The sequence below is a fragment of the Tachysurus fulvidraco genome, chromosome 4, assembly GCF_022655615.1.
Source record: "Tachysurus fulvidraco isolate hzauxx_2018 chromosome 4, HZAU_PFXX_2.0, whole genome shotgun sequence".
NCBI classification, from domain to species: Eukaryota; Metazoa; Chordata; class Actinopteri; order Siluriformes; family Bagridae; genus Tachysurus; species Tachysurus fulvidraco.
The window spans coordinates 11,740,950-11,756,001 of NC_062521.1; the positions used below are offsets into that span (position 1 = coordinate 11,740,950).

Below are 15,052 nucleotides of genomic sequence, written 5' to 3' on the forward strand. Positions count from 1 at the left end.
TAAAAGATGTTACTGTCTAAGTCGAGGGCAGTTACAGTATAGCAATGTATGAATTATGAATGTTCAAGCATTTACTCTGAACTGACGGAAATAACTGAAAGTATAAAGCAGTGCTGCAGGTAGCCGAGTTTTGTATGTTCACCTCAGCATTGATAAACTATCTCAAGCTAATCCACTTTCCAATTAATGTGAATAAAGCTATAAGATGATTATTCAGCACAATTTGATTTGGATACTGTTGTCAATGTGTGCAAGCCATGATGTATATTCAGTAACATACAGGTAGATATTTAAAATCCCAGGAATTTATCTAGCCAAAAATTCTAATGTTGTTAATTATTCTTTTTTTTTCTTTTAATCCCTGTTAAAAAAAACAACAAAAAGATGTTTGTACTAGTCTAGTCTACTATGGCCATGCTTGTCCATTCCATCCATTTCTGTACAGCTCATTCTACATATGGTTGGGGGAAGCCTGGAGACTTTCCCAGTGGACTTCAGGCACAAGTCAGGGGACACCCTGGATAGTGCACCACTCATACTCTCACACTTCTTCTTTGGACTGGGGAAGAAACTGGAGCACCCTGGAGGAAACTCCCAGAAGCACGGGGGACATTCAAACTCCATGCAAACAGGCTGAAGGCAAGAAATGAACCAACATCCCTGGAGGTAAAAGGCAAACATGCAAACCACAGAGCCACAGCGCGGATATCCTGTTGATAAAGTTGCTCTTCCTGGTTCAACTAATAAGATTTTGCTTATTGCTTGCATGTATGCTGGTGACAACTTTGCTGGTGTACGTTGTTTTGTTTTTTTTGTATTGTTTTTTAGCAGTGAGGGTTTGTCATGGTGCTTGGCTGTACTGATATTAAAGCTGAGAATGTGCTGTTCTTGTCTCTTTTTTTAGATTGCAAGTCTTATGCAAGAATGAAAATCCTTAATGTGAGGATTAGAACAAAAACAATGAGCTCTTCAGTATTTGTAAACCAAAGAAAGACCATAATCCTCCTTGTCGAATTCACCTCACTTACTTCAGTCACACAGTCACCCTGGCAACGTTCAGAGGGCCTCAACCCCCAACCCTCATCTCCAAACCTTTCCCTCTCTCCTCACTCTTTCTCTCCTTACTGCATGCTGAACATGCTAGAGAAAGTTCCATCCATCGAAGTGAACTGGGCTGGACAGTAGCGACATCTGACCAGTGCTTTTGGAGTGGGATTGATTGTATTTTCAGACATGGGACCCGAAATCCTAAATTCTTCAAGTGAGCCCGTGAGCTTTGGTGGGAAAAGCGTCTTCTCGCAAATGGAACACAACATTGTTGCCGGATACCTCATTACTGCATGTAAAGAGTATTGTGTATTTGATAGTGTTGTCAAATATAGCGTAGACCTATAGTTACAAGTCTGTACTTTTTGTGCCGTTAGCGGTTTTGGGGCTTTATATTTATGATAAATACATGATGTTCTAAAATGTGTATAGTGTAGCTTGTATAGTGGCCAGATCTAACCAGCTGGATTGTTCATGAGACAATAAACCGTATTCATACTGTTATAAAAATGTCTTTGTATGAACCTACTCAACCTTCTTTCTTTTTTTCTTTCTTTCTGTATGCAGGTGTGATCAGTTTGTCCAGTAACCTAGTGGTGCTGATTATGTTTGCAAAGTTTAAAGAACTGCGTAATGCCACTAATGCCATCATCATTAATCTGGCTTTCACTGATGTTGGTGTAGCAGGTATTGGTTACCCCATGTCTGCTGCTTCTGACCTGCATGGCAGCTGGAAATTTGGGCATATTGGTTGTCAGGTTTGTTGCCATATTTATTTACTGATGACATGTATGCTGAAATCAAAGAATTGATGGTTTTTATCCAAGTGACGATCTGTGGACATTAAAATGAATAACTTTATTTGCTAAACTTGAGTGTGTGCAGAGTTGGATGCAGGAAATCAGCATTCTTTCTTGAGCATATAATACAGTTACACTGTTTGAACACTTGAGGTCCCAATCTGCAACCCATAGTGTTAACATCTGTTCTTTGAATTGACTGACAGTTCAGAGGTCACTTCAAACTGGTTATGGAAGCAGAGCATTTTAGGCGAATTTAGAGATTTATTTTCTCTGAGATAAAACGACTATTAAGTCGCAATTACTCGTTATGGTTCAGTCTATCCTATCCTTCGGGTCAGAGACTTTATTTATTCAATCAAATTTCTGGGAGAGTGTACTGTATACATTTATTTATTTACTTTTAAATATCTAGTAAATCTGTAGTACATGTTGTTTTCAATGTTCTTAGAAAAGTTATTTTGTTTTATACAGACAAAATGCATGTTATTTTATATTGTCATATATGATTTAGAAATAAAGTTTCAGCCACAATTTCTCAGTAAAAGTTGAAACTGATTTGGAATGTGAGGTAGTATGGTGAATGAAATTGAATCCTGATTGGAGTGTATTGTCCCGCCTCTATTTTTCAGTTTTCTTGCATTATCATTAGCAGGAGCTCTAAATGTGTGACTTTGTTCTTCGTTGATAACATTCATTCATTCAATCATTTTCTACCGCTTATCCAAATTCTTGGGTCACGGGGGGCCTGTGCCTATCTCAGGCGTCACCGGCCATCGAGGCAGGATACACCCTGGACGGAGTGCCAACCCATTGCAGGGCATCATTGATAACATGAACTAATTCATTTTTTGTGCACCCAGTTGACTATGATAGTTGATTATGACATCTATTGATATCTCTCTTGTAGATCTATGCTGCCCTGAATATATTCTTTGGGATGGCCAGCATTGGACTGCTCACTGTGGTGGCCATTGATAGATATATAAGCATCTGCAGACCTGATATAGGTATGAACATATTTGTGTTCCAACAGAGAATCTTTTTTCAGAATGACTTGACTAAATTGTGCTTTTTCGTGCTTGTAGGCCAGAAGATGACTACACACTCCTATACACTGTTGGTTATGGCTGCATGGCTCAACGCAGTGTTTTGGTCCACCATGCCCATTGTAGGTTGGGCTAGTTATGCTCCTGACCCAACTGGAGCCACATGCACTATCAACTGGAGGAACAATGATGCGTGAGTTGCCCTCTTAGAGGCAATAGCTTACAACTCACCTCCGTGAACATTTAGCCAATGATTTAACTTTGATTTAGCTTTATTCTTTCTCTGCTCAACTCTATTTTACTGCTGTGATGTTTCATTATTATCCTAGGAAATGTGATACTATTGTGCTACAACTGTTCACGTTTACCATCGATTCCAATTTCTTTCCCTTTGTGCCCTCAGGTCCTTTATCTCCTACACGATGGCTGTGATTTCTGTTAACTTTATCATACCACTCTCTGTCATGTTCTATTGCTATTACAATGTTTCAGTCACCATGAAGAGGTACAAGGAAAGCAACTGCCTGGACAGTATTAACATCGATTGGTCAGACCAGATAGATGTAACTAAGGCAAGCAGATGTTTTTGTATTACAATGTAATTAATGTGTGTTCATTTTTTTGTTGCTGTTAGCTTGCTATCTAACTGTGCTTTCAGATGTCTATTGTGATGATTGTGATGTTCTTGGTGGCCTGGTCTCCATACTCTGTTGTGTGTCTATGGGCATCTTTTGGCGATCCTAGAACGATTCCTGCATCGATGGCCATCATCGCACCACTCTTTGCAAAGTCTTCCACCTTCTACAACCCCTGCATCTATGTTATCGCCAACAGGAAGTAATGTCAATCTAATTTGCTCAGTTGGTCTGGAACATGAATTCTTGCTAAAGAATTTTTGTAAGCAAGTTGTGCCAACATTTACATAAACATTTGGTTTGTTTTGTATGCTTAAGGTTCAGAAGAGCCATCGTGGGGATGCTGCGTTGCCAGACCCGACGACATGTCACCATTAACAACCAAGTTCCTATGACGATCTCACAAATGGCTCTTACCCAGTAACCTCTAATAATTCCGGCAAAGCCCATCATGTCCTCTGCTTAGCTCTGTGTGCTCACACTACCTAGCACCATAGGATTTGAAGTAGATTGTTTGCCACTAGATATAATTTAAACATTATGTGCATTATGTGAAGAGACTCTTTTAAACAGAATTTCAGCTTGGAAATGAACTTTGCTTCATCATCATAGAAATTTCAGTAAAGACTTAACACAAAAGAAATACAATTATTTGTAGGTTGTGATGAAATGTATGAACTGTTATTTTTCTTTAATACACTAAATGTAAATACATTAATTCTAGTTTTATAATGCATTTAGTGTATAATAATTATTTTGAATAATGATGATAATCTTCAGAACATATGATCATATAACTCATATAAATCATATAAACCTTTTTAGAACTATTTTAGTTCAACCAACCGGCTCTTAAATACAAAACATCAAATGTTTTTCTTAAACGTATGTCCAGGTAAGAGTGATTAATGCTAAATCTAGAACAAAACACAGCTGTAACGTGTAAACACATTAACATTAGTGCTTGTTATGATTAATCATGTCTGTGGGTTCATGAGTTTAGTTTCTCTTAACTTAAAATGTAAAGACTTAATTTTCTTGGAAAACAAAATTCTGAGAACAGAGGAGTTATTTGATTAAATTTGTGCTTAAATGTGACACATGTTTAAGACACGTTGTGTTCCAGCCAGGAGCGGATCTCGTCTTCATTGAGCTTCACCCACTCAATATTGCTCTTCACTCTCTCCAAAGCCTGCTTTCTGGGTGTCTCTCCTGCTCCTGCATTTGGGTGTAGTGCAAAAAAGTGTTCCATCTGAAAACAGAATGAATGAATGAACAAACAAATAAATGGTATAAATTTATTAGTAGAAATCATTAGGACATGATCTAGCAAAGAACCAAAAAACCCATTATACATTGTGTGTGTGTGTGTGTGTTACCTTCCACAGCTGCAGCTCATTGTTGTATGACGTACTGATTCTGTTAAGCAGACGTCCTAAGTTCCTGTCCGTAATTGTGTATCTAAATCAGATAAGGATACAGCAAGATAAAGACCAGCTGATAACATGACATGTATCTATGTTATTTATCGGTTGTTTGATAGCTGTGCTGTGAAACATCAAACATAGGATTTACAGGGTGTGTTACCAACTTTATTTATAATTTTAATGAAAAATCTCTCACCATTGTGTTATGACACACTCACCTTTTCACTAGGTAGTCCCAGTTAAGAGTGACCCAGTCCCAAGCCATGCTCTCACCATACTTGTTTAGGGATACATATCGCACCAGAGTGAACAAATCTTGACTCCTCACAATGGCTTCATCCTTAGAAGCCTCAAGCAGCCTGTCATAAAAAATGTGTAGGTCATGCTTCAATAAGCTTTTGCAACATTTACAGGAAGCCATGAATTAGAAATGGAAAGTCATTGACTGCAATTTGGTCATAGAGGTGATCTACATTCACGTCATAGCACTACCCCTATGTTGCCCTCACTAATTTTATAACTCTTTATATTGCCCTCTTATGTAATTTTTATTGAATGATTTACCTGTTGAGAAGTGAAACATTTTCTATAGATGCCAGGCCATAGAGCAGCTTGTCTTTTTCTTGGGCGAGTGTGGTATTGAGATACCTCTGAAACATAATCTCCCAGCTTTGCTCTGTTCCTGAATTCTTCATCCCATATCGATAAACAAGTAGCCTGAGATTCACCGGTACACTGCTGCACTCACAGTGACAAAAACTCCTGTTCATTTTACTTATTTAACAACGTGTTGACTTGATTATATTTTTGTATCATCATTGACTCTACCTGATTTCACCCTTAATCCACTTTTCAAAATTGGCAGAAGCCTCAGAGAGAGTCGCTGTATCACCCATCTGGCATGCGATGCTGAGCACTGTCTCCCTCAAAAGCCTATGCAAGACAAATTCACCACAATTAATATATATATATATATATATATATATATATATATATATATATATATATATATATATATATATATATATATAATGCACATATACACAGAGTATAAATATCTGTTCAGTGTCTTTTCAGGCCTGGAGAGTAACACATACCTTTCAGTTTGGCTGCCCACATCGTCCCAGCCCAACTCTGTAGAGATGTTCTGTACATGCTGACGAAAAAGTTTCTAATCATGGAGAAGTGAAAAATTTCATTAGAACAAGATTGCATATCATGTACTTACACTGGTTATCTTCTTAAGAATCTTCGGTCCTCACCGAAAGTATTGGAATGGCAAGACTGATTATTCTGTTTTTCAGTCTTATACTTAAAATTATTTGGGTTTTGATCAAAAGATGAATATGAGATAGTGAGATAGTTGATGCCAGATCAGGATTTCAGCTTTCAATCCCTTAAATTTAATGGTAGATGTATTAAACAATGTAGAACCTTGCCCCTTTTGCTTGAACTTTTTTCACGTTTTTCAAGCAAATCAAAAATACTGGAAAATGAAAATTATATGTATTTCTTGTTGCTCAAGTGTGTCTTTTAAAATTAATCATTAAAACAATTAATAGCTCTGAATGTCTATTCTTGGTTTCAGATTTGGGTTTTCCTGTGAAGGTTGAATTTGTTGTTTTAAAATAAACCAAAATGGAGATCAGAAGCTTTTAGTGCTGATTAGCAAAACCACAAAACCAACAGCATCCACAGGGTAGAGTTGAAGGTATCACAATCCACCATTTGAATAAGAGCAAAAATATAGGGCCCATAATGTCTGTGAATTCTGTAAAGTTTCATTTCCTATATTCTGCTCACTTACAAATTGGATGGTCTGTCACCCACAGTTCAACGTTCATGCCTTGATTTGTTTAACACATTTAAACATAAATATCAGGTAATGAATGCTAAAATTCTGATCTATTATATCATATTCATCATTTCTTTTCAAACCCAAATGGCTTTTTGTATTGTAACAACAACAAAAAAATGGCCTTGCCATTCCAATATACTTTTAGAGGGGCCTGAATATATTTTTCCTTCACCATAAATGCATTGCTGTTTTAGCCTGAGAGACTCACCTGAAATTGGGGATAGAGTGTGGGGTTACTTGCCAACATGTCCCTCACATAGGCTATTGATGAGTCAACCCGGGCCCACACAATATACTCTCTCTCTTTGGCCAGGTACTTGAGTAATTCAAAAGTTCTATTATAATGAACTACATCTGCCCTGTGGAAATATATTGTTAAAAGAAAATTCAAAACTAACGATTTTAAACAATCAAGTATTCAAATACAGTGAAATCAAGTGTTCAGTAAATGTAAATAGTAAGATATTGCCCTGTTAATATTAAACACTTGCTTGAAAAAAAAATAAAAAATCACGTATGTTTGTTGTTGCTGTGGTTGTTAGTAGTAATAGTAATAGTAATAATAGTAATGTCAGTGAGAACTCTTGATATAATGTCAAGAGTTTAATTGTCAAGCTATTGATACTCTAGATATTAGATTTTAGCCTTTCCATCAAATATCACTACCAGATGTCATTGGCCCTGTTTGTGATGAATAAATATACCTTGCTAAAGCAAATACATCATCAATGTAACTGCTTCTGTCTGCTGCACTGAAGACCTGCAATGAAGCCATAAAAAACAGGCAGTGACAATTCAGAAACCTCTATGGTTGAACGTTATTGCAGCCATAAGCATTAAATGAGGTATAAACAGAGGAGGAAGTACCAGGTGGTCTTTTAGCAGCTGCTGGCTGATGGCAGTCCATATGTCATCAGGGTGATTGACGCGGTAAAAGCCCATGTGGTTGCTGTTAACTTTGATGAGTCCATCAGTAGCAGGGGAGTAGTTTTCAATAATTACATCTGAAAGCAAAATTATAAAGAAACATTTTCAAAAAGGTGCTCAATCTCTGGTTTTACAAATTTATATAATAATATCAATGAAATGAACTTGATTCTGAAACATGATTTCATACTAGTACATACTTGTTTGTCCTTTATCAAACATTTTAGTGCCATTTTTGTTGGTACTGAGTGATTTCCACTGCACAGGAATACTCCATTTGTAGCTGTGAGAGAGATTAATCATGAGCAATCTCTCAGTAGAGTAACTACTTTGAACTGAGGGCACAGTGTTGCTTTAAAATGATGTAAATTAAGCAAATTTTGACAAAGAAATGCATTTGATAAGTGTAGAGGACCAGAGATATTAAAAGACATAATGACGTAAGCAGACTCACCCCAGAGGAGAGCTGGGCTGAGTTGGGTCTGCATTAGGATCCAGGAGGAACCTTTTTTGGGTGAGTTTAGCCTCTGTATCTGTATTAGTAAGACTTAGCACTGGGTAACCCATCTGTTTAGTCCATGTATCCATAACAACTGCTACTGACATCCCACTTATCTAATATTATCCATATTCATGCAATTAGAAATACATTAATCTTTATTATAAAAACAAAGACGTTTTTCATTTAGAAGTTACCTCAGCCTGGGCATTCCAAAAATCTGATGTCTTGGCATTTTGAAAAGTGAAGCTTTTCAAATATTTCTGTTAAAAGTAATGAAGGTTCGAGTTAGGGGTACAGAATACATCGATGATACACAGACAGATGTAGTAGACATGACAAAATATATATATATATATTTTTGAAATTACCCGACAGCCATCTCTAAAGTTGTCTCGACCTATCCAGTCCTCCAACATTCTCAAAATAGACGCTCCCTAAAAAACACAGGACAATACAGGGACATTGTTGTTGTTTTTTTTATTCATGCATTAAAGAAAGTAACAAAAAGCCTTTAAAGCTGTTACAAAAGCTGTTACATCTAATCACAATGTTAAAAGCACTAAGAAATGGCTTCAGTGGCTAACCAGCAACAGTTATAAGGCCATGACATAAAGAGACCTTGCTGTATGAGATGGCATCAAACACAGAAGTGATTTCCGATGGGGTGGACACATCAACAATGATGGGGTGAGAAGTAAGAAGTGCATCATCAACCAAGACAGGAAATACATCATCAATGAGCATGATGTCACGCTGGTCAGAGAAAAGAATTGTTGAAAGCAAACTTTTGTATTTAATCACCATTTACCAAAATGTATAACATTTAGTTGTATGTATTGTAATTGTTCAGGCTTACCATTCCCCAACTGGGCTCAGCCTTCTCCACTCCCACATACTCAAAAAAGCTGGCAAATCCCTCATTCAGCCACAAATCATCCCACCAGTCCATCGTCACAATATTGCCAAACCACTGCAGGTACAGTGCAGACAATCATGTAGTGATCAAGGGCAATTACATTTATCTTGAGTCAATATACCATATCAACCTTATTTTGATTTAGCCATTAAAGGGACTGGAAACTGTCATAAAATAGATAAAAACTGAATCTCTGGAGGTTAGAAATGGCTTGGATTTTATCCAAGTGCATCATTGCCAGAAATCTCTGAAAATTAGATTGTTTTATGGTTGCAGATTGTTTCCAACATCCTTGAACCTGTATCTAAATGCATACAGTATCAGTGTTCTGGTGGGATACAAAGGTCATAACCAGCGGTGGCTGTGCTCATCACAAGGGACAAATGATTCTTTTGTGTCATAAAAGAGCTTGATAAGTTACCGTGTAACTTATGCGGCGGTACCTTCTAAAGCAATATTTTTAAAAGTGATGATACTCAAGTCATTAACCTGGTGCACAAGTTCATGGGCAATGACACTGGCCACACGTTGCTTATTATAAGAGGAAGACTCCTTTTCATCATACAGCAAGTTGCTCTCTCTGTAGGTGATCAAGCCCCAATTCTCCATCGCACCTGTCCCAAAGTCTGGGATTGCTATCTTATCTGCAATTAGAAATTACACCAGTTTGTTTTGTAGCTATTATGTCATAGAGAGGACAGTACCAAAAAAAACAGGACTAATATTATTCAACATGCTAAATATGTCTATACATGTATATACAAAAAATGTATATACATATTTAAATACAGAATCATGCTGAGTATATTGCATATACTGTATAATATACTGTATACGCGTGTGTGTGTGTGTGTGTGTGTGTGTGTGTGTGTGTGTGTGTGTGTGTGTGTGTGTGTGTGTGTGTGTGTGTGTGTGTGTGTGTGTAAATCTATTTAACATATTTACCAAGTTTTGGAATAGAGTAGTCCATGTCAAAGTATTCTTCAAAATAGTCAAAGATGATCTTAGTGACATTTGCAGCATATTCAGCAGTGTGGATCTGTGAAGGCTGGGCGTAGATCCTAAGCTGCAGGGTAAGAGGAGAGATTAAACAGGACTTCCAGAAAAATCCCACTCTCACAAGCAGGCTTTTACTCTTGTCTTTGATAAAAACATAAACACTGAATACACTGATGATTGAAAAAGATTGTACTTACTGGAATGTGTCGTTTAGACTTTTGTTCTACATAAGCAAACTGATGCACTGCAAAACACACCAGGTAGGTGCTCATCTTTACTGACGTAATAAAAGTGGTTTTTGCCTTGTTGTCAGAAAGTGACACATTACTCTGTTAAGAAACATATAAAAGTTAAGATCAGCTAATTTTGTAGACAGGCTTAAATAGGTATGAAAGATAAGGGAAAGTGAATGGGTCAAAATATACATTCACACGTATACAAACATATAGTACAAATATTTACAGCACTATATATATATTAAGTAATCTGTAATAAATTTCTTCTAAATATGTTTTTTAGCATGTGCAGCAAACCTCCACTGGCATGTTGGATAAGGCTTCATAAGCCTTTTCGTGTGTGATGGAAATTTTGAATGTGGCTTTCTTGTTCGGCTCATCAAAACAGGGGAATGATTTACGAGCATCGGTGGGTTCGTGGTCTGTGGCTGCAATTTTTCTGTAAGAGAACATTAGGAACTTGTAAAACCAACACTTTTCTTCTACAGTCCGCCAAGTGAACACTCCCTCACACTGACGCTTTCAGTTTCAAGTCCCCTGAAAATGAATTTAGACTTGACTAAACTCCTGTTGTTTTAAAGTACAGCAGAAAAAATTGCTGATTTTAGACAGATGCATTGTATTAGACACAGACGTGATATTTAGGGGTATAGTGTTGTTTTGATCTACTGCTGCTGTTACAGTTCACGAGTCATGAACTACTGTCAAGTTTTAAATCAACCGACTTAACTGAGCTTGGGAAAAATTCAAAAATAGGTCATTACAGTATGATGTGTGTGTGATTCAGGATTTTAGAAACAATTTTTGCGTGTGTTTTTTTTTTTTTTTTTTATAATTTAACACTTTATGCAACAAAAGCATCATTTTTGATCCCATATGACATAAAGACTTACATTCCACAATTAATACAAGATTAAACTGTGTCGTGTAAATATCTGGTTTTCTGCTCTAGTTGACTTGTGCTATGAAATCTGTTAAATCTATCACGACCTCCAAATAGAATAATAAAAAGCTACTGCTGCATAAGGCAAGAGTTCCACCCTAAAAATCATTGTATAATCATGTGCCTCCACATTACTCACTGGAATTTCATACTTCACACATGCTTTATGCTACTCATGGTGAAATATAAGTTCACTTTGGCCATTTCCTCTACAAGATTTTTTTTTCCTCTACCAGAAAAAATTTTACAAAAGATGTTTTTGATCTAGGATTTTGAACAATCCACTGGGACCATTTTCTGTCTGCCATGATCCCCCAGGAGCCTATATCTCATTCTGCTGTATTTCATGTGTGTTCTTTTCAGTGATCTGTGCTCTGATCTTTGCACTTAAACACTAATGGTCTTGTAAGGAATGTGAAAGCTGTTCCTAAGCAGTTGCACAGACGTCTGTTTTCACACCATGAAAAAGCCAGATATACTGCTAAGACTATAAGATTAAAAACACACTAAAAATACACACGCTATTTTAGGTGAAAGGAATTCAGATATGTCTAATTTTGGTATAAACTCTAAGGAAGGATGATGAGTTGAGATTGTAATTTATTAAATCAATGCGAAAAAGCACAGTTATGGATTTTTTTGTGCTATTAGATTTCCCCTTCAAACTATGAAATACCAGTTGCGTCGACATATTTGTTTGGTGGAAGCAACATATTTATACAAATGTCATCCTACTTTTCCCACAGCAGAGACAAAATAGAAACATCACTGACTTGATTTCTCCATTGTCAACGTAGGTTGTCTTGTAGAAGCCGACAAGAGAGCCATTCAGCCAGCCCTGGAACTGCAGAGTGAGGATGTAGGACTCATCTGTGCTGGTGGCCCTTAGTTCCTCGGTGGCTTCCATCACTACATACTCCTGTGGAGTGTACTCAAAGCACCCCTTCAACCCAATGGAGGTGGTACCAGTTGGGCCCTTGAGTTCCAGCGTGGGCATAGATGATACATATGTCTCTCGAATGTGTAGCCATAGGTGCGTGCTGGCCTTAGTCAGATTCAGATGGATAGCCACACTGCCAATATAAACATCTGTATCTAGGTTGGGCTCCAGGTGCAGATCATAGTGGATTGGTATGATGTAGTCAGGCAGACGAAAATTGATCCAGCCACCTTTGGTATCGTTGGAGGGTTTGCAGGGGCCCCTGTCCGTCACCGGGCTGCTTGTAGTTGGGGGTGTTGTTGGTGTTGGTGTTGGCTTGGTGCCCTCATCAGTGGAGGATGTTTTCTGGCTCAGACCCACACCAAGACCCACTGCAACGCCTGTCACTATCACAGCCAAGCATATCAGAGCAGCGTGCTTCCCTCGAATGCAGTAGCGTTTCTGTTTCCCCTCCAAATCAAACCCTTCCATGGTGTGCAGTCAGAAGCTGTTATTCACCTCAATTCAAAGACTCCCTCTGTTATATGGTCATACACTCCACAAATATCCACACTTACTTCCTTCTCCCTCCCAGAAGAGAAACCAGCTGCAATCTCAGATTTTCCAACTGTGTAAAGGATACACTCACACTCATTCATCAAAATCTGGCTACAGAATGTGTATATAACTGCAGAACATGTAGATACAAGACAGAGATTTTAAAAACAGCAGGTTTTTCCAAAAGACAAAAATGTAAGTATCTGTAAGTCCACAAGTTCTTGTATGAATCCAAATGTCCAAATAGGGGGATTCGCTGAATGATGTTCATGCGCTGAACAACAGCACTGACATACACAGCCAGATGCCCTGTAGTTCATATCCACATCAAGTTAGTCATCAATCTATGTAGGTTAATAAACAATCAAGAGGAATGATCACAAACTCTGAATAAGAGGAAGAGGCAGAAAGAGAGGTAGGTTGGGAAAATGTAAGGAGAGACAGAGAAGGACAAAGAATGACAGAATGGAGAAGAAAGTGAGTAAGAGGAGGGGGTTTAAGACATGGGAGTGGCGGAAATAGCTGTGTTATCTTGAGCTTTATACTCCTTTAGAGCGTGACCATTGGGATTATCATGGTTTTATAGGTGGCATTTGAAGACGAATTTACAAATAGACAATTCTTCAACTGACATGTAAAAAATTAGGACAAATGCAATTTTGTATTTATCCTCCTGACCTCCTGAATGAGAAATCATAAAGCATTTATTTACACATTTCAAGCTTATCAGGAATATTAATAAGTCATTTTGTTTATGTAAATATTAATAATTAAACTAAATTAAAACTCGATTCTTTCCCATAGGTTTTCATTTTAGGGATGCAAGAGTTATTCTGGAATAAAAGGTTAGGAATTTATTCGATTAATTCGATTATTAGCTCACATAGGTATGCTATAAACAGTGGTAACCTTATAATAATAATAATAATAATAATAATAATAATAATAATAATAATAATAATAATGGACAGCACACTGAGTAGTCATATTCTAGTTGCTGTCATGTGCTCTCATCTGATACTTGAATGTAAGGTTGAAAATTTTAAACCCAGAGGTCATAGTACAAAAAATACAGCTGTATATAAGCATATATCTTTGTTTTTTCTTACACAAGAAAAGTGAAGCAATCTGAAATTCTGTGACTGTCCCTGTAGCTGACCAGTTTACTCACAGTTAACTGTTTGGAAGCATTTCATAAATATAATTAGGTAAATGAAGCCCTCTAGAGGTCAATGTAATAAAACAAGCCAACAAACAGTGTTAAAAGCACAAGAAGTGAAGTTCCTAATTATCCTTTTTTTTGAGATTTAAATGTAAACTAGAGTCCATTACATTTGTGGGTAATAAAACATCATCATTATCATGGATGAGTTTCAGACACTTCTATATTAGAGGATATGTCAAGCTGATCTGATGCAGCACAGCATCAGATCAGCTTGACATAGCTCTGTCATAGCAGCACAGCAGTATAACCATCAAGTGAAATTGTCTAGGTCAGTGTGGTTCTCTCTATTCAGGCACGCCAGGCCATGTCTATTACAAAACCAGTACAACTAAAGAGATATCTGTGGTATTACTGATATCAAGCCAAATAGACTCCAGTTACACTCACACTACAATAGACTATAGTGTCTGAAAATCTCAAAGGATCAGCAGTTATAGAAATACCCAAATCAACCTATCTGGCAACAGCATCCATGTCATGGTTAAAGTCACAAAGATCAAAATGTAAGATTTTTAAAAAATATATATAATAAAAATATTTATGTTGCATATCCCAGTTGGCATACATTCATAAAATTATAAATGTAAGGGTGCAATTTTGTGTAGAATTGAAATAAAAAAAAGAAATTAAATATAAAAACCTAAGAATTATCTAATGTAACTATAAAACCCTGCTGAAGAAGCTTAGTTACTTGACTTTTTACCAGCTGCCTAAAACACAGCCCACACTGGTCACACTGGTTTTTAATAAAGAAGAAAAGTGATAACACGTCAAACATGATGAACATGCTAAGAGCTGCGGAAGAATGAATACTCATGGAAGTTTTAATACGTTATACAGATTCTTAGACGCTGAACTAACAACTAACAACTTTTTACTGGATATTTAATGTTTTAGTAAATCCACTGCCATATCCTATGTAGTGAACTCTCTCTCTCTCTCTCTCTCTCTCTCTCTCTCTCTCTCTCCCTCTCCCTCTGTCTGTCTCTCCCCTTCACACACACACACACA

General features: G+C 37.1%; 2 protein-coding genes across 5 annotated transcripts; one reads left to right on the top strand and one right to left on the bottom strand.

Annotated features, from left to right (window-relative positions):
- Window positions 1–447: 447 nt before the first annotated feature.
- rrh (retinal pigment epithelium-derived rhodopsin homolog) lies at window positions 448–4,441 on the top strand. 4 transcript variants are annotated; one of them, XM_027150355.2, is made up of 8 exons: window positions 454–666; window positions 905–1,342; window positions 1,615–1,805; window positions 2,758–2,857; window positions 2,936–3,089; window positions 3,300–3,468; window positions 3,555–3,733; window positions 3,850–4,441. In XM_027150355.2, the coding sequence occupies exons 2-8, from the start codon at window positions 1,234–1,236 to the stop codon at window positions 3,953–3,955; spliced, it is 1,008 nt and encodes a 335-aa protein (XP_027006156.1). In that variant the 5' UTR covers window positions 454–666; window positions 905–1,233; the 3' UTR covers window positions 3,956–4,441. The 4 variants fall into 4 exon arrangements, with proteins under 4 accessions (XP_047668403.1, XP_047668404.1, XP_047668402.1 ...); XM_047812447.1 differs by having other exon boundaries at window positions 448–666; window positions 905–1,261; window positions 2,758–3,089; XM_047812446.1 differs by having other exon boundaries at window positions 451–666; window positions 2,758–3,089.
- Window positions 4,197–13,260, bottom strand: LOC113645053 (glutamyl aminopeptidase). The gene is made up of 20 exons (XM_027150354.2): window positions 12,113–13,260; window positions 10,694–10,835; window positions 10,358–10,489; window positions 10,107–10,227; window positions 9,651–9,805; window positions 9,102–9,215; window positions 8,864–8,998; window positions 8,614–8,679; window positions 8,440–8,505; window positions 8,198–8,358; window positions 7,944–8,026; window positions 7,684–7,820; window positions 7,521–7,576; window positions 7,025–7,175; window positions 6,056–6,129; window positions 5,787–5,891; window positions 5,523–5,696; window positions 5,177–5,317; window positions 4,911–4,992; window positions 4,197–4,783 (listed from the first exon to the last, which is right to left on the bottom strand). The coding sequence occupies exons 1-20, from the start codon at window positions 12,748–12,750 to the stop codon at window positions 4,637–4,639; spliced, it is 2,880 nt and encodes a 959-aa protein (XP_027006155.1). The 5' UTR covers window positions 12,751–13,260; the 3' UTR covers window positions 4,197–4,636.
- Window positions 13,261–15,052: the final 1,792 nt, after the last annotated feature.